The sequence below is a fragment of the Littorina saxatilis genome, linkage group LG12 (assembly GCF_037325665.1).
Source record: "Littorina saxatilis isolate snail1 linkage group LG12, US_GU_Lsax_2.0, whole genome shotgun sequence".
In the NCBI taxonomy this organism is placed as follows: Eukaryota; Metazoa; Mollusca; class Gastropoda; order Littorinimorpha; family Littorinidae; genus Littorina; species Littorina saxatilis.
This window is the reverse complement of record NC_090256.1, coordinates 13,453,149-13,474,773: the sequence shown is the minus strand read 5'-3', so window position 1 is coordinate 13,474,773 and position 21,625 is coordinate 13,453,149. Positions and strand designations below refer to the sequence as shown.

Genomic DNA, 21,625 nt, shown 5'->3' with positions numbered 1-21,625 from the left:
AGTCCCAGGTTACCACACGGCGAGTAAAGTGGCGTCGCTTTACTCTTTTACTTTATCTTTACTCAGGCCCCGAACCCCTGCCCAAATTTTCAGCCATTTTAGGACATAAGATATTTTTTTCAGTAGCGTATTTTGCTAAGGGTACCTACGGGTCATGCCCAAATTTTCAGCCATTTTAGGACTTAGAATATATTTTTAAGTAGTAGGGAAATTACAGGAATAGAGTTTTTTTTTGTTTTTTGTTTTGTTTGCTTAACGCCCAGCCGACCACGAAGGGCCATATCAGGGCGGTGCTGCTTTGACATATAACGTGCGCCACACACAAGACAGAAGTCGCAGCACAGGCTTCATGTCTCACCCAGTCACATTATTCTGAAACCGGACCAACCAGTCCTAGCACTAACCCCATAATGCCAGACGCCAGGCGGAGCAGCCACTAGATTGCCAATTTTGAAGTCTTAGGTATGACCCGGCCGGGGTTCGAACCCACGACCTCCCGATCACGGGGCGGACGCCTTACCACTAGGCCAACCGTGCCGGTCAGGAATAGAGTGAACCAATGTACAGATATACTTTCTGAAAAGAACCTACGCCTTGTATTGAGTTGTTTTCATGATTTGTTTTGATTGAATACAATTTTGAACTTCACCTGCCTCTTCTTGAGTTTATATTCTGTGTGTCTGCTTGTCCTGTCGTGTGATTGCCATCCTGACAAATGACCTTCAAACACGTATAACATCTAAGACACAGACACAGACAGTTAGAGTTAATGTGAAGCTCGTCTCACTTTCGGGGTACAAATTGGTGTCAGAAATGTGAAGCTAAGACCGCTCGGCTTTACACACACACACAAACACACACACACACACACACACACACACACACACACACACACACACACACACACACGTCTGCATACATGAATGTGCACAAAGGCATGCAAACCCGGATACACATACACTCAATATCACATCTACACACTGGAGTTTTGAAAAAGTTCATATACATGTACAACATATTTTGTGACCATGAGTTTGCAATGAAAGAAATTGGTATAAAATGATGACATCGAGTGACAGAATAAAATTCTTAAAGAGGCAATAATGAACTCTTCTGAATCAAACTCACAGTTAAATATCGGCATGTTTGAATCATTTCTGAGGTAGTTCTCAACAGCAACAAAATCCGATCAAAATGCACGGTCAGCTGGCCTTTTGAAGTGTTCATAATGCTAAGATTGAGGTCTGCACAGACTGGACACAGAATTCTGGACTGATAATCTTGTATAATGGTTATCTCCAAACGGTTCGATTTGGGAATAGATTGAGCTCGCATCTTGATGACGTGTGCGGCGTCCCTGTTCATTTGTCTGAGAGTTGAGTGTTTATTCAAAGCATATACACACACACGCACAGGCCATAACATGACATGGTGTCAGAAGCGACTACACACAAGAGATTTACAAGGAATTTACAAGGACTCTGCGCCAGCTCCTCGACAAACACGCCCCACCATCCCTATGCGCAGTCTCTGAGCGACAGCCGGCTCTCTGGTTCTCTGAGGACATCACAGCCGCCAAGATCGAGAGACGGCAAGCGGTGCGTGCATGGCGACACTCTGGCCTGGAGGTTCACCGGCAGATTCTCAGGGATGCGCTGCTTCGAGTCACGCAAGCCATCACTGCTGCCAAGGTCGAGCACTTCCATGAAGCTTTTGTAACAGATATAAGTTCCACACCAGAAACCAAGATTCCTCTGAGTCCATTGAAGCATATGTTGCAGCTCTGCGCAAGCTGGGGAAAAACTGCAATTTTGGAGAAATGGAAGACAGAATGCTGCGTGATCGCATTGTGGTGGGCGTGAAGAGCGATGCTGCTCGTGAGAAACTTTTAGAAGATTCCACATTAATTTCAAGAAAGCAGTCGATGTCTGCCGAGCTTACGAGACATCTCAACAGCAGCTTCAGGAGATGTCAAAAGACGCTTCAGTTGATCGTTTCACCTCATCTAACAAGTCAGGCAGTCGACCGACTGGAAAGCAAAGACCCCAAAAGTCCAAGTCCTTCCAATATACCCCAAACCCTACCAGTCCCAGACAGTCCCATTGCTCTCGTTGTGGGAGAACCCCACCTCACAACAGAGAAGCATGTCCAGCCAAGAACGCCAAGTGCCACCAATGCTCCAAGGTGGGTCATTATGCGACGGTCTGACGTTCATCCAACCAGTGGAAGAGGAAGAAGGAGCTGAAGCTTATTTGGGTTCTGTGGTTGGTGAAGTGACGTCAGATAAGTGGCGGATCACAGTCAAGATGGAGGGTGCTGACCAAGTGTTCAAGATTGACACTGGAGCCGACGTGACTGTCATCCTGGACAACCTAGTTCCAAGTTCAAAGCGCCCGCTAGAAAAAGCAGGGAAGAAACGTTTCGGTCAAGGGAGAGCCGAAATGAGTATAGTAGGCAAGTTCAAAGGCAAGATCACCTACAAGCAGAAGACTGCGATCCAAGATGTGTTCGTGGTGAAAGGGCTAGAGGAACCACTTCTGGGTAGGCCTGCCATAACTGCCCTGTAACTCGTAGAAAGAGTCAGCTACGTAGCAGAAACACTCGAGACAAGCAGCAAGAGGCAGTACCCAAAGCTTTTCAAAGGACTGGGTAAAATCCAAAACTCGTACAAAATAAGGCTGAAGGAAAACTCGGTTCCTTTTGCTGTGTCCACACCAAGACGTTTGGCTTTGCCCCTCAAGAGTAAGGTCAAGGCAGAACTTGAGAAGCTGGACAAACAAGAAGTAATCCGACCCGTGACGCAGCCAACAGACTGGTTTGTTTGTTTGTTTGCCGCTTAACGCCCAGCCGACCATGAAGGGCCATATCAGGGCGGTGCTGCTTTGACATTTAACGTGCGCCACACACAAGACAGAAGTCGCAGCACAGGCTTCATGTCTCACCCAGTCACATTATTCTGACACCGGACCAACCAGTCCTAGCACTAACCCCATAATGCCAGACGCCAGGCGGAGCAGCCACTAGATTGCCAACTTTAAAGTCTTAGGGATGACCCGGCCGGGGTTCGAACCCACGACCTCCCGATCACGGGGCGGACGCCTTACCACTAGGCCAACCGTGCCGGTCCAACAGACTGGTGCGCTCCCATCGTTGCAGTACCAAAAAGCAACGACAAGGTCAGGCTGTGCGTCGACCTGACAAAACTGAATGAATCGGTGAGAAGGGAGAACTTCCCGCTTCCCTCTACCGATCAGCTGTTAGCCCAATTGTCAGGAGCAAAAGTATTCTCGAAATTGGACTGTAACAGTGGATTCTACCAGATTCCGTTGGACGAAGACAGCCAATTTCTGACGACGTTCATCACACCGTTCGGAAGATACTGCTATACAAGACTACCTTTCGGGATAAGTTCGGGTCCTGAAGTGTTCCAGAGGACCATGACTAAACTCCTCTCGGGACAAAGCGGCGTCATCTGTGACATAGACGACCTCCTGATCTACGGTCGTAACCAGAAAGAGCATGACGACAATCTGGATCACGTTGTGAAAAAGCTGGAGAACGCTGAATGCAGAGAAGTGCCAGTTCTCCAAGGAAACAATCAAGTTCCTAGGACATGTGGTGTCCAGAGACGGAATCGCGATTGATCCTGGCAAGGTTGCAGCCATCAAGAATTTTCCGAGGCCAGCAAACATTTCTGATCTCAGGAGACTGTTAGGGATGGTCAACCATGTTTCCAAGTTCGCAGGTTCCACTTTAGCAGGAGACGTCAAACCACTGAGAGATCTTATGAAGAAGGACAACGATTGGTCCTGGGACAGCATGCAGGAGACGTCAAACCACTGAGAGATCTTCTGAAGAAGGACAACGATTGGTTCTGGGACAGCATGCAGGAGACAGCGTTTCAGAACATCAAGACGAAACTGATGTCCGCCTCAGTTCTTGCTCACTACAGTCCCGACAGGAAGACGGTTGTCTCTGTTGATGCTTCATCGTATGGATTGGGAGCAGTCCTCTTCCAGAAGCAAACAGACGAAACTCTTAAACCCGTGTTCTACGCCTCCAGATCAATGACGCCAACAGAGCAGAGGTACGCGAAAGTAGAAAAAGAAGCACTTGCTGCAACCTGGGCGTGTGAGAAGTTCTCGGAGTATATCACAGGACTAGCAGATCTGACTATTGAAACAGACCACAAACCTCTGCTGGCACTCCTAAAGACAAAGAACCTCGATGAACTCACACCACGCATACAGAGATTCAGAATGCGCCTGATGAGGTACCTTTACAAGATAGTGTATACTCAAGGGAAGAACCTCATCACCGCAGATACACTCTCCAGGGCCCCAACTCAAGAGCCTGAAGAAACAGAGAAGAAACTCGAAGAAGAAAGCGACCTCCTCATCCACCAAGTTATTGGCAATCTTCCTGCCACAGAGAGGAGATTAGAAGAAATCAGAAAAGAAACAGGACAAGATCCTCTGTGCGAAACATTGAAGAAGTACACTCAAGAAGGATGACCATACTCCTGTCAAGACAACGAGAAACTGAAAGCTTTCTGGGCAGTACGCCATGAGATATCCATCCATGAAGGACTTCTGCTGTATGGAAGTAGAATTATCATTCCAGAGACTTTGCGAAAAGATGTTTTGCAGAAAGTGCATGCAGGACACCAGGGCATTGTAAAATGTCGTGCCTTGGGCAGAGAGAGCGTTTGGTGGCCTGGATTGTCTTCACAGATCGAGACGATGGTGACAAACTGTTCGACCTGTATGCAAGAAAGAAAAGTCCCCCCCTGAGCCTCTCATCCCAACGCAGACTCCAGATTTTCCATGGCAGAAAGTTGATATGGACCTCTTTGACTTCAAAGGAGAGCAATACCTACTAGTCATAGACTATTACTCTCGCTTTATCGAGTTAGCCCATTTAAAGAACGAGAAAGCCATCACCACCATAGCCCACATTAAAAGCATCTTCTCCAGACATGGTGTTCCACAGAGTGTAATGACAGACAATGGACCTCAATTCAAAAATGAAGAATTCAGAAAGTTTGCATCAACCTACGGGTTTGACCATACCACCAGTAGTCCTTATTACCCACCTGCAAACGGTGAAGCTGAAAGAGCGGTGGAGACAGTGACAAAATTACTGAAAAAGGCAAATGACCCCCACATCGCCATCATGATGTACCGAGCCACTCCACTACAGATATGGAAAAGCCCTGCAGAACTCCTGATGGGGAGGAAAATAAGAACCATCGTGCCCTCCATTTCAAGGAACTTCATGAGAAAAAGCCAAGGTTCACTTGAAGTTGCCAAAGCCGATGCTGAACAGAAGATGAAGATGAACCTCAACTTCGACAGAGCTCATCATGCCAGAGTTGCGCCTGAACTAGTACCAGGACAGCCTGTGCTGGTTGGACCAACTGGACAGAGCTCATCGTGCGAAGTTGCGCCTGATCTAGTACCAGGACAGCCTGTGCTGGTTGGACCAACTGGACAGCAAGGCGTCATCCCCAAGACTTTGCCCTTTCGTTCCTACGAAGTACAGACGCCAAGTGGCAGCAAGAGAAGAAACAGACACCTTTTCCCTCGGGACCTTGCAGCAAGAGAGACTTTCAGACCCCAGGAGTTTGTTTGTTTGTTTGTTTGTTTGTTTGCTTAACGCCCAGCCGACCACGAAGGGCCATATCAGGGCAGTGCTGCTTTGACATATAACGTGCGCTACACACAAGACAGAAGTCGCAGCACAGGCTTCATGTCTCACCCAGTCACATTATTCTGACACCGGACCAACCAGTCCTAGCACTAACCCCATAATGCCAGACGCCAGGCGGAGCAGCCGCTAGATTGCCAATTTTAAAGTCTTAGGTATGACCCGGCCGGGGTTCGAACCCACGACCTCCCGATCACGGGGCGGACGCCTTACCACTAGGTCAATCCAAATTCGGTACCCCAGGAGTGTCCTCGCTGATCCCGGTCCAAGCTCAACACCCTGGAGACATCAGCATTCCGCAAGCTATGCCGGAACCAGTCACCGCCAGTGATCCTGTGCCAGTTGACAACCAAGTCTACACCCGAAGCGGCCGCCCAGTCAAGAAGCCAGACAGATTGGACATATAAAAACTTCGCGAACATTCAGTGAACTTGAAAGCTTCGCGAACATCAAAATCGATATCGAAAGATGCGCGAAGTTTGTCTTCGCGATCTTTAAAGGGGGATGTTGTATAATGGTTATCCCCAAACGGTCCCTGTGGAGCTTTGGCAATTTTACATTGTGTAGCACAACATTCTTTTGAGTATGTCAGGCCTGAAAGTGGCGAGTATTTTACTCGCCATGGCGAGTAGAAACATGTAACTGGCGAGTAGAAATCTTCATCTACTCGCCAAATGCGAGTAAAGTTGCTGCAACAAATTGTTGGTTTGGCTAGTAAAGTTTGCTTTCTGGCTAGTACATTTTCAGAATCACTAGCCAAAGGCGAGTATACCATTTGTTGGACTTTCAGCGCTGTATGTGTGTGTGTTGAGCAGGTGTCTGTGTGCTGGTTTTCCCCCATGTTATGATGTTAGAGAGGCTGAAGAGGTACAGCTTGACAACTACCACTAACAACATTCCTAAGCGGACAACGCCAGGACATTTGGACCAATAAATATTTTCAATCCGGGTCAAACTGACCTTGGAACAAGACTGTATCCGATAAAACTTGCCCACCCCCACCCCACCACACCAAAGAATGTGTTGCATCTAGCCTTTTCTAACAGCAAATTCACCAATAAACTTGTGACCATGTATGAGGGGTCATGCACCCATGCATTGCCAATTCACCCAGCACAAATATAAGAAGTCAAATTGAAGAATATGAGTGTTACTGATCCAATGGCACCCAAACAACAGGCAGCACGGCCCCCTCACTCACAAGGTTGTTATCTGCGACGGGGACAAGACCATCCCTCCTCTTGGACACATACCAACAATCAACTCCCTGACTGTTTCCTGTGGAGCTTTGGCAATTGTACATGGTGTAGCACAACATTATTTTGAGTATGTGTGTGTGTGTTAAGCAGGTGTCTGTGTGCTGGTTTTCCCCCATGTCATGATGTTAGAGAGGCTGAAGGGGTACAGCTTGACAACTTCCACTACATGTGACAATTTTCTTAAGCGGACAACGCCAGGACATTTGAACCTGTAAACATTTTCAATCCGGGTCCAACTGACCTTAATTATGGTCCTCTGAGACTTGGAACAACACTTCCCCACCTCACCCCAAAAAGTGTTGCATCTATAGCCCTTTCTAACAGCAAATTCACAGATAAATATTTTAATATATTTAAGTTGTTTAGATTTCACAGATAAATATTTTACCGTCTAAATCAGCATGGACCATAATGTATGACAGTTGCTTGGCATCTCAAATCACCGAGTCACCCATCACAGATATAAGCACAGTAGAGTCCATCTTTTAAGACCGTACTTTTTTTTACATTTTCTGTTTATAACCTGTGTAAAATTTACATCCAATCCCAGACTCCCTCCTTTCTTTCTTTATTTGGTGTTAACGTCGTTTTCAACCACGAAGGTTATATCGTGACGGGGAAAGGGGGGAGATGGGATAGAGCCACTTGCCAATTGTTTCTTGTTCACAAAAGCACTAACTCCCTCCTTTTAAAGACCTGATTTTCTCAGATTGTTTTGGGTTCCAGTGTAGTCAAAATAAAGCAAAAGAGTGTTACTGACCCAATGGCACACAAACCACAGGTTACAAGGACCCCCCACACAAGGTTGTTATCTGCGACGGGGATGTGGTGGTCGATCACTGACAGCACGACGCAGGTTTTGGTTTTCCTCCACATTCTGTGCGCTCAACTGTGGCTCACTTCTGGCCTGTCGACCGCCTTGTCTGCTGTACTGATCGTCATGGTGGTAACGCCCGCCCCTCCGACCTCTGCTGTGACCTACATTGAAGCCATCTTCCCTATTGCCATAGTTCTCTCCCCTGTTGCCATAGTTCCCTCCCCTGCTGCCATAGTAACCATCCCTGCTGCCATCGTAACCATCCCTGTTGCCGTAGTTTCCTTTCCTACCCCTATAGTTTTCTCCCCTGCCACTATAGTTCCCTCCCCTGCCTTCATAGTTCCCTCCCCTGCTGTCATAGTTTCTTCCCCTTCCCCTATGATATTGCCCATCCTGTCCGTCTCTGTTCCACCTCCATTCCCCTTTCCCAACATTGTCCCCTTTCCCCATGTTATCCCCAGCGGAAGACCTTGGTGATCCTCTACCAATAGGCACATCTCTGTTGCCTGACATCTTCACAGAATCTCCCACTACTGCTGCTTTCGCTAAGGAGGACACAGGCTTTTTACACATATCCGCGTAAGAACCAGTGTTGCCATGGCGATTCTCGCTGTAGCCACTCTCGGTGCTCGTGCGAGAACCGACGGAGGAGGTCTCCTCCAGGAAAAACTTGACCTTGGCTGTGTTATCGTCCCCAGTGTCGTTGCCTCCAGGGCTGTTCGCCCCTCCAGAGAGCGGAGATTCTGCGGAATGGTGTCTACTAACGGCGTCGGAAAGAGAAGGGTAGGAGGGGCTGTGACCGGTGAGTGAGTGGCTTCTGGACGCGGGCAGGGCGGGGTTGACTGGCAGAGTCATGGTGGTGCCGGGGATGGGTTTGGCGGTGGACATGGACCCCGAGCGACTGCGACCTGCCACAATACTGGCCCACAAGTCAGACTTATCTGCAACAGTAGAGGAGCAGATATGTAGCTTACAATATCAGGGATGTTGTTACAAATTCACACCTATAGGACAAATGTCCTGATCTCTTCAGAATCAAAAGGACATTTGACCACTTTCAGAAATTTCAATAGGACATCATAATTTTGTGCAAAACACAGTCCATGGAATGGTTCCAAAATCATATGCACACACACATGCTTAAACACACACACATAATAGGATATATACACCAAACATTTGTGCATGCATTGTTTTATCAATTTAGTTCCAAATAGGACACACACAAAAATAAACAAACATCCAAAAAGCAACGAAAACCTTCAGCACTCTTTTTTTGATTGTCTCACAAACTGCATGATTTGACTAGAAAATGAAATACTGAGAAAAAAAAAGGAAAAAAAAAGTCCGGTTCAACACAGATTCGACAAAGCAGTATGGTCTCTTTGCTGTCAAGGTCTAACCAACCAAACAGGGTCAGCCATGAATAGTTAAAAGGCCGTTTCTATAGTTAAATTTTGGGAAAATAAATTTGATTTCAGGCCGGGAAAAGAGCAGCGGTTAATGGTAAACAAAGTAACCACTGAAACAAGATTAATTGCGAATGTTACAATGGAAAATATTGCACAATATTTACCCCACAAATATTTTATTGTATAAAATAGGTATTTCCTCGAGTAATTGTTGTACTTATTGTGAGAACTTCTTCTTCTTCTTCTTCTGCGTTCGTGGGATGAAACTCCCACGTACACTCGTGTTTTTTGCACAAGTGGAATGTTACATGTATGACCGTTTTTTACCCGCCATTTAGGCAGCCACACGCCGTTTTCGGAGGAAGCATGCTGGGTATTTTCGTGTTTGTATATCCCACCGAACTCTGACATGGATTACAGGATCTTTTTCGTGCGCACTTGGTCTTGTGCTTGCGTGTACACACGGGGGTGTTCGGACACCGAGGAGAGTCTGCACACAAAGTTGACTCTGAGAAATAAATCTCTCGCCGAATGTGGGGACGAACTCACGCTGACAGCGGCCAACTGGATACAAATCCAGCGCGCTACCGACTGAGCTACATCCCCGCCCGTTTGTGAGAACAAAATTGATTATATTGAAATTTTTTTTAATTTTTGCCCGAAAATTATGTCCATTTGGAAATGCGTTGAGGATAAAGTGAATTATAAATATAATATGATTATTAAAATTACCGTAAAGGAAGTTTTTTTGGGCCTGTTTGAAAATTCACAAAGTTCCAAGGCACTAATAAGTTATGTGAATTATTTGATTGTGATAGCCAAAATGTGTGTTGGTATTTATAGATATGGTTCCCCTCTGAATATTGGATGCATTTTTGAGAGGGGATTGTTATATAGAAAAGTTGTTTGAAATACATTTAGAAATAGTATTGTTAATGATATAATATATTAGACGGGCGCCGTGGCGGGGTGGTAAGACGTCGGCCTATTAATCAGAAGGTCGAGGGTTCGAATCCCGGCCGCGGCCGCCTGGTGGGTTAAGTGTGGAGATTTTTCCGATCTCCCAGGTCAACTTATGTGCAGACCTGCTAGTGACTTATCCCCCTTCGTCACAGTGTACACACAAGCACAAGACCAAGTGCGCACGGAAAAAATCCTGTAATCCATGTCAGAGTTCGGTGGGTAATAGAAAGACGAAAATACCCAGCATGCCTCCCCCGAAATCGGCGTATGGCGGGGTAAAAACGGTCATACACGTACAATTCCACACCTGCAAAAAAAAACGAGTGTACGTGGGAGTTTCAGCCCACGAACACAGAAGAAGAAGAAGAATAGGTATATTTAAAGTAGAAACACTAATATAAAAAGCAGAAAAAAAAGAAGAAAAAAAAAGATCAATGAAGAAGGATGCTCCCCGCCAAAAAAATAAAAATAAAAAATAAAATAAAATAGAGGCAAAAAAGAAAGGGTTGAAGCAGCCTGCATGCAACTAAGATCAAAATAACAAAAATTTCCTGTCGTGCCGACACCATGTCCTGGACAAAAGACACAACTTCTCTTTCCGTGGTTGTGTCAGTTTCAGCGGCGACACTGTCATTGGCACTGTCATTTTCAAGAATGACGCTCGCCGCGTTTTTACCTGTTTTTGACTCAAACGTAGCACATGATGCCAAAGATCTTCAGCTTTTGTTGATCTTTGGCAGGCTTTAGTTTTATTTCGGTGGCATAATTCAATGCGCTTCGTCAAAATGTCTCGAACTGAAACCGAAAGCAGACGCAAGACTTAATAGTCAGTTGGAGTTGTCTCCCGTACTCCTAACTTTAGTTTGTTGCAGACAGGTGTACCCAAACAGCTCATATCGCAAATGGTTCGGAATTCCCGAAAACGCAAGATCAGCACTACACGACTTCAGTGCGAGAGTGCTCGGTCGCTTTTTGAAAATGTGTATCTTGAACAGAAAATATCGAATATCACGCTGTCCAAAGGCATGGAGTTTTTATCGGACAATGACAGCGCTCAGTTCAAAACGATAGGACATCTGACCGCCATGCGGCTATGTGAATTGGACATTTGAGCCTTTCAATCGGTCTATGTCCGATGTCCGCCGCCTAACGACATCCCTGCAATATGAGTAGTTTTTAACTTTTTATTTATGTGGCTTGCATTTCAGTCAAGACCCAGCAGCTGAATAGCATATGGACATGGGCTAAATGAGGCAAAAGTAATTACTTTTTGGTTAACACACACGATCCTCACACTCACGTTCGACTGACTGGCAGTGTGACAGGCACGAAGTCATTTTTGTTTTTCCATGCACGCACCCACCCAACCACACACACACACCCACACACAAGGACACACACACACACACACACACACACACCCACACACACACACACACACACACACACACTCCTCACACTCACATTTGACTGATTCGCAGTGTGACAGACAGGAAGTCATTTTCTTTTCCATGCACGCACGCACGCACCCACCCACACACCCACCCACCCACACACACACACAAACACACACAAAGACACACACACACAATCCTCACACTCACATTTGACTGATTCTGGCAGTGTGACAGACACGAAGTCACTCTTGTTTTTCCAAACACCTTGCAGCAAAGGACTGCTGGCGCTGTGAGGCAGGGGGCGGGAGGGGGTGCTTGGCACGGAGGCGATGGGGGGCGCCACTATACTGTTCACCACACTTCCCGACTGAGGACTCTCGGCTGTGCCTGTGTGCTGCTCCAAGGTCAAGGTCACAGTTTTCTGACAGGACGACGCGGCCTTGCTGTCTAGTTGGTACAGGAATCGTGTGGACTTGGGCTTCTGTACAGTAGCCTGTGGAGATAACCGAAATAATGCTTCAGCAACAAAAGCAAGAATGGATGGAAAGCAGCTTCAGCTATAAGAGATTAAAACAAAATGAACAATACTACATTATCACGGTGTTTGGGGTGCAAAGAATCAGACCGTGATATATGCTTTTCGCGATATAATGATGGAGGGGGTGGGGGTCTCTTGACTCTTGTTGCTGCTAGCTTTCCACTGGGAGGAAGCGACCAGAATTTCCCAGTAAACGAATAATAAACTAAATGAAAACACTGACAAACGTAAAAGACTGACCTCATAGCTGACCACACACTCCACGGTCATGTCGGAAACAGTTCCATGACACCATTTTTCCATGATGAACGGGGGCTGCACATACACAAACACATTTAAACAGATTATCAACATCCAATCCAAAGTTCTAATTCAACATCTCCCCAGTACAATGGAACACCCTTTCAAGACTTCCTCCTTTTTAAGACCTGGCTTTTTAAGACCTGGCTTTTTAAGACCTGGCTTTTTTAGATTTTCTGTTCATGACTTCTGTAATTTTACCCCCAATTTAAGACTCTGTCCTTTGTAAGACCTGGCTTTTTTTAGATTTTCTGTTCATGACTTCTGTAATTTTACCCCCAATTTAAGACTCCCTCCTTCAATGTAAGACCTGGGGGCGGGGATGTAGCCCAGTCGGTAGCGCGCTGGATTCGTATCCAGTTGGCCGCTGTCAGCGTGAGTTCGTCCCCTGCACGTTCCGCGAAAGATTTATTTCTCAGAGTCAACTTTGTGTGCAGACTCTCCTCGGTGTCCGAACACCCCCCGTGTGTACACGCAAGCACAAGACCAAGTGTGCACGAAAAAGATCCTGTAATCCATGTCAGAGTTCGGTGGGTTATAGAAACATGAAAATACCCAGCATGCTTCCTCCGAAAACGGCCTATGGCTGCCTAAATGGTGGGGTAAAAAACGGTCATACACGTAAAATTCCACTCGTGCAAAAAACACGAGTGTACATGGGAGTTTCAGCCAACGAACGCAGAAGAAGAAGAAGAAGTAAGACCTTGCTTTGTAAGACCTGGCTTTGTAAGACCTTGCTTTGTAAGACCTGGCTTTGTAAGACCTTGCTTTGTAAGACCTGGCTTTGTAAGACCTGGCTTTGTAAGACCTGGCTTTGTAAGACCTGGCTCTTGGGAGGTCTTTTGTTTGTTTGTTTGCTTAACGCCCAGCCGACCACGAAGGGCCATATCAGGGCGGTGCTGCTTTGACATATTACGTGCGCCACACACAAGACAGAAGTCACAGCACAGGCTTCATGTCTCACCCAGTCACATTATTCTGACACCGGACCAACCAGTCCTATCACTAACTCCATAATGCCAGACGCCAGGCGGAGCAGCCACTAGATTGCCAATTTTAAAGTCTTAGGTATGACCCGGCCGGGGTTCGAACCCACGACCTCCCGATCACGGGGCGGACGCCTTACCACTAGGCCAACCGTGCCGGTTCTTGGGAGGTCTGAAAAGGGGGCTCCCCTGTATGATTTGCTGTGGATGGAATATTTCATACATACCTTACCCATTTCATAAATTTCATTTGGTTTAAAAAAAAACAAGAATTTTTTGTAATTACAGTTGAACCTGTCTTCAACGACTACCCAAAGGACCAACCAAAAGTCATCGTTCCACTGTGCCTGTGAAGACAGGACGGGTGTCCCCCCCGCAGGCATCCTTCATGACAGATATCTTGGTTAAGTTCACAGATGAAGGGACCACAGAAAGAGGGCTTTATTAAGAGGTGTCCTCTCTTCAGAAAGGTTTTTTGTCACAGGTTCAGCGGACAGGTATGGAGATTTTCGGTTGGTCCCACAGGTGTCCTTTCATTGCAGTTACCGCTGTACAATTCTACACAAAACTGAAGCTCTCAAGATGCACCTACATAGTTCAACTTGAAGCTGCCATAGACTGGGTTCTTGCAGGTAAAAGTGACAGTACCTACATAGTTCAACTTGAAGCTGCCATTGACTGGGTTCTTGCAGGTAAAAGTGATAGTACTTACACGGTTCAACTTGAAGCTGCCATAGACTGGATTCTTGCAGGTAAAAGTGACAGTACCTACATAGTTCAACTTGAAGCTGCCATTGACTGGGTTCTAGCAGGTAAAAGTGACAGTACTTACATAGTTCAACTTGAAGCTGCCATAGACTGGGTTCTTGCAGGTAAAAGTGACAGTACTTACATAGTTCAACTTGAAGCTGCCATAGACTGGGTTCTTGCAGGTAAAAGTGACAGTACTTACATAGTTCAACTTGAAGCTGCCATAGACTGGGTTCTAGCAGGTAAAAGTGACAGTACTTACATAGTTCAACTTGAAGCTGCCATAGACTGGGTTCTTGCAGGTAAAAGTGACAGTACTTACATAGTTCAACTGGAAGCTGCCATAGACTGGGGTCTTGCAGGTAAAAGTGACAGTACTTACATAGTTTAACTTGAATGTGCCAAAGGCTGGGTTCTTGAAGGTAAAAGCCATATCATGCACCATTTACAGGTCTTAACATAGTTCAGCTTGAATGTGCCAAAGGCTGGGTTCTTGCAGGTAAAAGCCATATCATGCACCATTTACAGGTCTTAACATAGTTCAGCTTGAATGTGCCAAAGGCTGGGTTCTTGCAGGTAAAAGCCATATCATGCACCATTTACAGGTCTTAACATAGTTCAACTTGAATGTGCCATAGGCTGGGTTCTAGCAGGTAAAATTGACGTCATGCACCTGTGACAGTACTTACATAGTTTAACTTGAATGTGCCATAGGCTGGGTTCTAGCAGGTAAAATTGACGTCATGCACCAGTGACAGTACTTACATAATTCAGCTTGAATGTGCCAAAGGCTGGGTTCTTGCACGTAAAAGCCACGTCATGGACCAGTGGCAGAGGCGTGTCACCAGAGTCCTCTTCATCGTCTATCTCAACGTACATCTTCCACTTGGTGTCCTGTCACAATCAACACAAGCTTTTTTTGAGAAATAAAGTTGTTACGCAGTGTTTTCATGACAAAAAAATCCCACCAAAGTTCTAAACCATGAGCAGAATGAACATAAAGTTTTTGTTTAAAAAAAAAAACCACCCAGAAAATTAAATAAATAAATGAAAGAAAGAGAGAAAAAGGGAGGGAGGTTGGTAGTGGCAGGGGGAAGGGGGGGGTGATCTAATGAAAAGGGACCAAACAAAGTCTTTATTGCACAATCATGTTCATATCCCTATTAACTTTCACCTTAAATGTATACCAAATGTCTGGCCATAAGATACAGAAATGACAAAAGAAATTAAAAAAAAAAACTTTGTTTGTAAGATCACAGACATGCTGAACAAACAATGTCAAATCTTCGTTCACCCTGAACCAAAACCAGTCACTGAAGGTAAAGGATCCTTTAATTACAAACATCATTTAGGAAGTGAAGGCAAAAAGCAAACTAGCACCAAGCACTCTTGGACATCAAAGGAAAGCGAAGCAATAAAAGCTCCTGCTGCAGACTAAAAGAGACCCTAAATGACACACAGCCAGGAAGACCAGAGCATCAGACCCACAAAATACACCACCACTATTCTTTCAACTTCAGGAACCATTCCTCTGACAATGCCAGCTATGAGTCTGGTGGGCCCCATTAGAACCTGCAGAGGCATAAACACAGACATTAGTGGAAAGCAATGGGAGCTAAACTTTCGTGCAGAGAAACAACCAGAACAAGCCAGACCAAAGGAGGGGGGTGAGGAAGGGGGGTGGGGAGGGGGGGAATGAACTACAACAAAAACCAAACCAAAGTCAACATAAACAAGTAGACATAAAATGGAATGGCAAAAGACGGGGAAGTAGGTTTGGGTATTATAGGTCATTCAAAACAGAGACGAACAAAGAGAAGAAGACAACAACAAAACAAAACAGAACAATACAATTACAAACAAAGTGCACCAAAAATGACTCAATTGCCCAGAAATTCTGCAACAGGTTAAAAAAAAAATCTCCGACAGGCATATACGTCTTTGATGTCATTTCTTCTTCTGCAAGTCAACAACTTTGAACTGCAACTGTATGAACTTTTCAGTAAAGTTAATTAGGGCATTCATTAATCTACAACAGCAGAGCAATCCATTATAAATATTTCAGTCAGATGGTATAGTATAGTATTCAAGACCAACACAAATGTGAAAAACCAGGTCTTAGAGAGAGGAAATCTTGAAATGGGGGTAAATGTAGAGGCTTTATCAACACAATACACCAGAGCTGGGGAAAAGTCTAACATTTGGGGGTCTTAAAAAAGGCACTTCAACTGTACTACTTTATGAATTATTTCCTTCCTGTCAAACCTACTTTGAACAAAAGTAACAAAAGCCGTACACCATATGAGGCAGCTTTTAAAAATGTAGCTAGCTGTTTGGTTCCGATAGGGCTCTATACACTAAGCACAAGATGCAAGAGTGAGATAGCGTCATCCCTTGTCTGGTCTCCGTGGGGAAAGCACCAGCTGGCATTCCCCGTTCAGCTGATTGCCACCGACAGTGGAAGCCAACACAAAGCTTTGCCTTTCATTTCCCTTTACAACTTCCATCTTCTCTTCACTCAGCCCCTGTTCCCTTATCATAAAAACCAGCATCCATATACACTCCTCCTCTCTGCGACTTGCCTCATTTTTTTTATTTCCCCCTCACAACTTTCTTATTCTCTTTCCTCAGAGTCAGCCCCTGCTCCCTTATCATAAAAACCAGCATCCAAATACATACCCCCCCCCCCCCCACGCTCTATCCCCCCTTTCTATCCCCCCCCTCTATTCCCCCCCCCCCCCTCCCTATTCCCCCCCCCCCCCCCTCTCTAAGACTTGCCTCATTCTTTTCATTTTGCCTCGCAACTACTATTTTCTCTTCCCTTGTCATAAAAACCCGCCCCTGGCTTATCTTTGATCGCTGAGGCAAAATAGAATTATCGCACTTCACAGAATAGCACATAACTCATTCTCTTTTCGCTGGCACCTAGCACTCTGTGGTAAAGATGAGGAGAGACTTTTGTTGAAGGATGAAACACAAGTCAGCTGCCGTGCGAGCGACTCCAGCAGACTCCAGCAGGATGGGAACGTCAACAAAATCAAAGATAGCTCAAATTAAGACTGATTACTCAAGTCTTCAGATCTGTCCGATCTTCATAAAAGCTGGCTGTTTGAAAGCTAGGGTATGTCAACATAATGAAAAGATAGCTCAAATTAAGACTGATTATTGCATGTCTTCCGATCTGTCCGATCTGCATAAAAGCTGGCTGTTTGAAATAGGGTATGTCAACATAATGAAAAGATAGTAACATTTAAGACTGATTACAAAAGTCTTCCGATCTGTCGGATCTGCATAAGAGCTGGCTGTTTGAAATAGGGTATGTCAACATAATGAAAAGATAGTAACATTTAAGACTGATTATAAAAGTCTTCCGATCTGTCGGATCTGCATAAAAGCTAGCTATTTTAAAAAAATGAGTTTGAACGTCACATAAATTTAACAAAACAAAAAAGGCTATTTGAAGCAGAACATCACTGCCAGGGTGTATAGGCATAATTATTAAAAGAAACTAGCGTAAGAAATTTCAACCTGTATATGCTAACTTACATGACCTCCCTTAACTAAGTATTTCAAGACGCATCTTTGTTTGTTTGGTTTTATACAGGGTTTAAATTTTTTAATTTTTTTTATCTAAATCATTTTTGTTAGTGCCAATGAACTTTCTCTAAAGCTATCCTTGACTCTTGTGAAATAAACAAATGTTGAAGGTTAACATTTCTCCACAAAGGGGGCGAGATCTGGTAGCAAAAGGTGATGCTATCTGTGAAAAAACATGGACAAAGAATGGTAAAGTGATGATGAAAACCAAAAAAGGAAAAGTTGTCTGTATCAGCTCCCTGTCTGAACTCAATGACCCCAGGAATGGAGTAGTCATGCTTCTGGGCGTTGAACGGTAGGAACGTTGGGGTGTGCTAGGTTGTGCTATGCAGTGTACTTATATATAGTCACCTATTTAAGATTGTTGTCCAGCTAGTACTAGAGATCTCAGAGATCTTGAGTTTACCTATAACAAATATAACAAATATCCGAGTAATTGTCTGTTTTGTTCTATGATTAACAAGGTATATTTTCATCATTGACTTTCGACAAATAGACAAGTGGAAAGCACATGGTAGTCTTGTGACCACGTGATGTTTGTTTTGGTATGCCTAGCTCGTCCATCGGTACAGATGTTTTTTTCACGATCCGGGTTTTCTCCAACTTTTAACGACAGATTGTTCTGTCACTTGTTTCATTCTAAATCACGCAGTAAAAGGTGTGTTAGCTTTGTCATGGTATGTCCAGAAAACAAAATATCATTGGGAAACAATACCACAACTTCTATAAAAGAGAAAAAAATTGAAAAAGCTGTTTCTCTAATTGAGAAACTGACTGCACAAAACAGACAAACTGTCAAATTAAAAACAAATCAGCAAACAAACAAAATAGACAGAAAACAAATAAACAAAAGATGTGTACAAATTAAATTGTCATGCGATGCTATCCACTTGCTATTACTGTCACATCATCTCTCTCAGAGTAAAACAAAAGATGTGTACAAATTAAATTGTCATGCGATGCTATCCACTTGCTATTACTGTCACATCATCTCTCTCAGAGTAAAACATAAACCAAAACAAAAACAACCCACTTAGCTGAGGATTCTCTGCCAGATTATGGGGTGAAAAGGAGCAAGGTTTGTAAAGGAATTTGACAGAGGTGCAGATAACGCAACAGATACCAAGAGGTTCACGGCAACAGACTTTCAACTGGATGTGAAAAGTTGTAGCCATTACTGCTCCCTCACTATCAGCCCAGTTATCAGCTGCAGCAGTTCTTGCCACAGGTAACTCATGCAGAAAGGGTCTGATTCCACCCAAAGTGGCTGCATTTCCTGCAGGTGGAATTCTTGGACGTGTTTTTCCTGTATACAGGGAATGCACCGGGTGGAGTACGTGTAGCTTTTCACTTCTCTTCTTGTAAGTAACGTGACGCTTTGCTATACACTCAAAAATAATGGGTTTTTTTTATAAAGAATTTGTTGATTTAAAAACGGTCTGACACAAGCATTAACTGAAGTGCAATAAAGATGACATTTTCACTTTAGTAAAAACAAATAAACTCTAATAAGGACATTCAGCTGACCATTGAGCATGATAATAATTGATATTGATCGCTCGGCCAGCACCCTCGGGAAAAGAGAAATTCCGGAAATAACTCTGTCAAGTTTATATGGGTTGTGAACGAGTGAGGGTTTGCATGGGTTCTGAGAGAGTGAATACCCTTGCTTTTAGTGAGATAAACAATGTACACGTTCTCGTGTCAGACACAGCTCCTCGCTAGTGACTGGCCGATATAACGTCACATGGGAAAGTTTACAGTTTTCCTCGTGACATTACAGGCTGAGTTACAAGGGAGTGTGTCTGAACCATGTAGAAATGGCAGGCCAGTTACAAGGGAGTGTGTCTGAACCATGTAGAAATGAGCAAGGATGCCGATTGTTTGTCTCAATAAAAACACACGTACACTCTCAGTTTCACAACCAATAAAAACACACGTACACTCTCAGTTTCACAACCAATAAAAACACACGTACACTCTCAGTTTCACAACCAATAAAAACACACGTACACTCTCAGTTTCACAACCAATAAAAACACACGTACAGTCGTACACTCTCAGTTTCACAACCAATAAAAACCAAAGTGAGTTATTTCCGAACATCATCTTTGCTGCAAGCTGTTCAACATAAGTTCGGGTAGTCAAGTAAAGCATTGCGGTTACCATGGTGGGATAGGAGTACTTCAGTCTTGAACACTGAACGTTTGTGTAGTGCACAACATTTATCACTTGTCCGTCGTTCGCAAACTCCACCCTGCACATTCCATGTGTACAGGAATTAAAACACCTACAGGAAGTCCACCTACAGGAAAGGCACCCACCTCAGTGGAATCAGACCCCTTCTGCGTCACCCCCCCCCCCTCCCCCTGCAGAGTGCAGCAGAGGGGAGTGTGTCAGAGATTGAGGGGGCATTTGGATGCCGCATGACACTGCAATCTTGTTCCATTCGTCTTCTGGAACCCAGGCCCTGGCACTTAGCAATGAATTCTGGATTTTCTTTCTGCCCTAGCGCTCTCCTGGCAAGATAAGCTGCTGATCTCAGAGAAAAAGATATATGTCAGCACAATACTAAGTTTCTCTGTGCTGTTTGAACTCTTCACTTTCCTCTTCAGCCTTTTTGCAATGTTTCTGTTCTTTCTTTATTTGGTGTTTAACGTCGTTTTCAACCACGAAGGTTATATCGCGACGGGGAAAGGGGGGAGAGGGGATAGAGCCACTTGTTAATTGTTTCTTGTTCACAAAAGCACTAATCAAAAATTTGCTCCAGGGGCTTGCAACGTAGTACAATGTATTACCTTACTGGGAGAATGCAAGTTTCCAGTACAAAGGACTTAACATTTCTTACATACTGCTTGACTAAAATCTTTACAAAAATTGACTATATTCTATACAAGAAACACTTAACAAGGGTAAAAGGAGAAACAAAATCCGTTAGTCGCCTCTTACGACATGCTGGGGAGCATCGGATAAATTCTTCCCCCTAACCCGCGAGGGGTTGCAATGTTTCATCCAGGATGGATGAAGGGGAGAAGGAACGGGTGGATGAAGGGGAGAAGGAACGGGTGGATGAAAGGGAGAAGGAACGGGTGGATGAAGGGGAGAAGGAACGGGTGGATGAAGGGGAGAAGGAACGGGTGGATGAAAGGGAGAAGGAACGGGTGGATGAAGGGGAGAAGGAACGGGTGGATGAAGGGGAGAAGAAAAAGGGATAATGAATTAGACAACTTTTTAATCCATATGGATGCATGATCTCAAATATTTCGACTTCGTTTATTCAGACTATCCCAGCATGATGATAAAGATGACTAAACGTTCTTTTTTTGTTTATGAACTTGTTTGCTTAAAGCTGTGTATAGCTGTAGTTTTATATTTTTATGTACACTAGATCTGCCCAAGCAGGTTTTCAGTGATTGTCAACATTCCTTCCCTTTTTCAACTTCGTTCTTTTCTTTCTGTTTTCATGCCTGGATTTAAGATGCAAATATCCCTGCCCCCCCCCCCCCCCCCCCCCCAGTCACTGACCTCAGAAGTTGGACCAGATCTCAGATGATGCCCAAAGATGAGGGTCAGGTTGACCTGCCTCTGCTCCGCTGCCATGGCAACCAGAGACGCTGTTGTCTCCTGGAACACAAACTCCACAGGTCAGACGCAGCCAGCACAAAGACAATCAAGTGTCAACAATACTCACAATTTTTATTTGATTTTGGTTTTTACTACTCTGGGTTGCTTCCTCTCAGTGGAAAGCTGGCAGCAACAAGAGTCAATACAATACCATGGACCCCCTCTAAGACTCCCTGTTTTAAGACTCCCTCCCTTTTAAGATCCTGTTTTCTCACATATTCTGTTGGTGACCTGTGTAAATCTACCCCAATATCTTAACAATCTCTCCTTTTA

The 21,625-nt window shown here is 44.6% G+C and overlaps 1 protein-coding gene across 1 annotated transcript in view; it reads right to left on the bottom strand.

Moving 5' to 3' along the window:
• Positions 1–219: 219 nt before the first annotated feature.
• Positions 220–21,625, bottom strand: part of LOC138981289 (mitogen-activated protein kinase kinase kinase 20-like) — a 43,494-nt gene continuing 22,088 nt past the window's right edge. The window contains exons 16-20 of the mRNA XM_070354150.1: positions 21,254–21,352; positions 14,897–15,025; positions 12,336–12,410; positions 11,765–12,050; positions 220–8,726 (exon numbers count right to left, since the gene is read on the bottom strand). Of these exons, the coding sequence (XP_070210251.1) occupies positions 7,777–8,726; positions 11,765–12,050; positions 12,336–12,410; positions 14,897–15,025; positions 21,254–21,352 (1,539 nt within the window). The 3' untranslated portion in view covers positions 220–7,776. The remainder of the gene's footprint in view (positions 8,727–11,764; positions 12,051–12,335; positions 12,411–14,896; positions 15,026–21,253; positions 21,353–21,625) is intronic.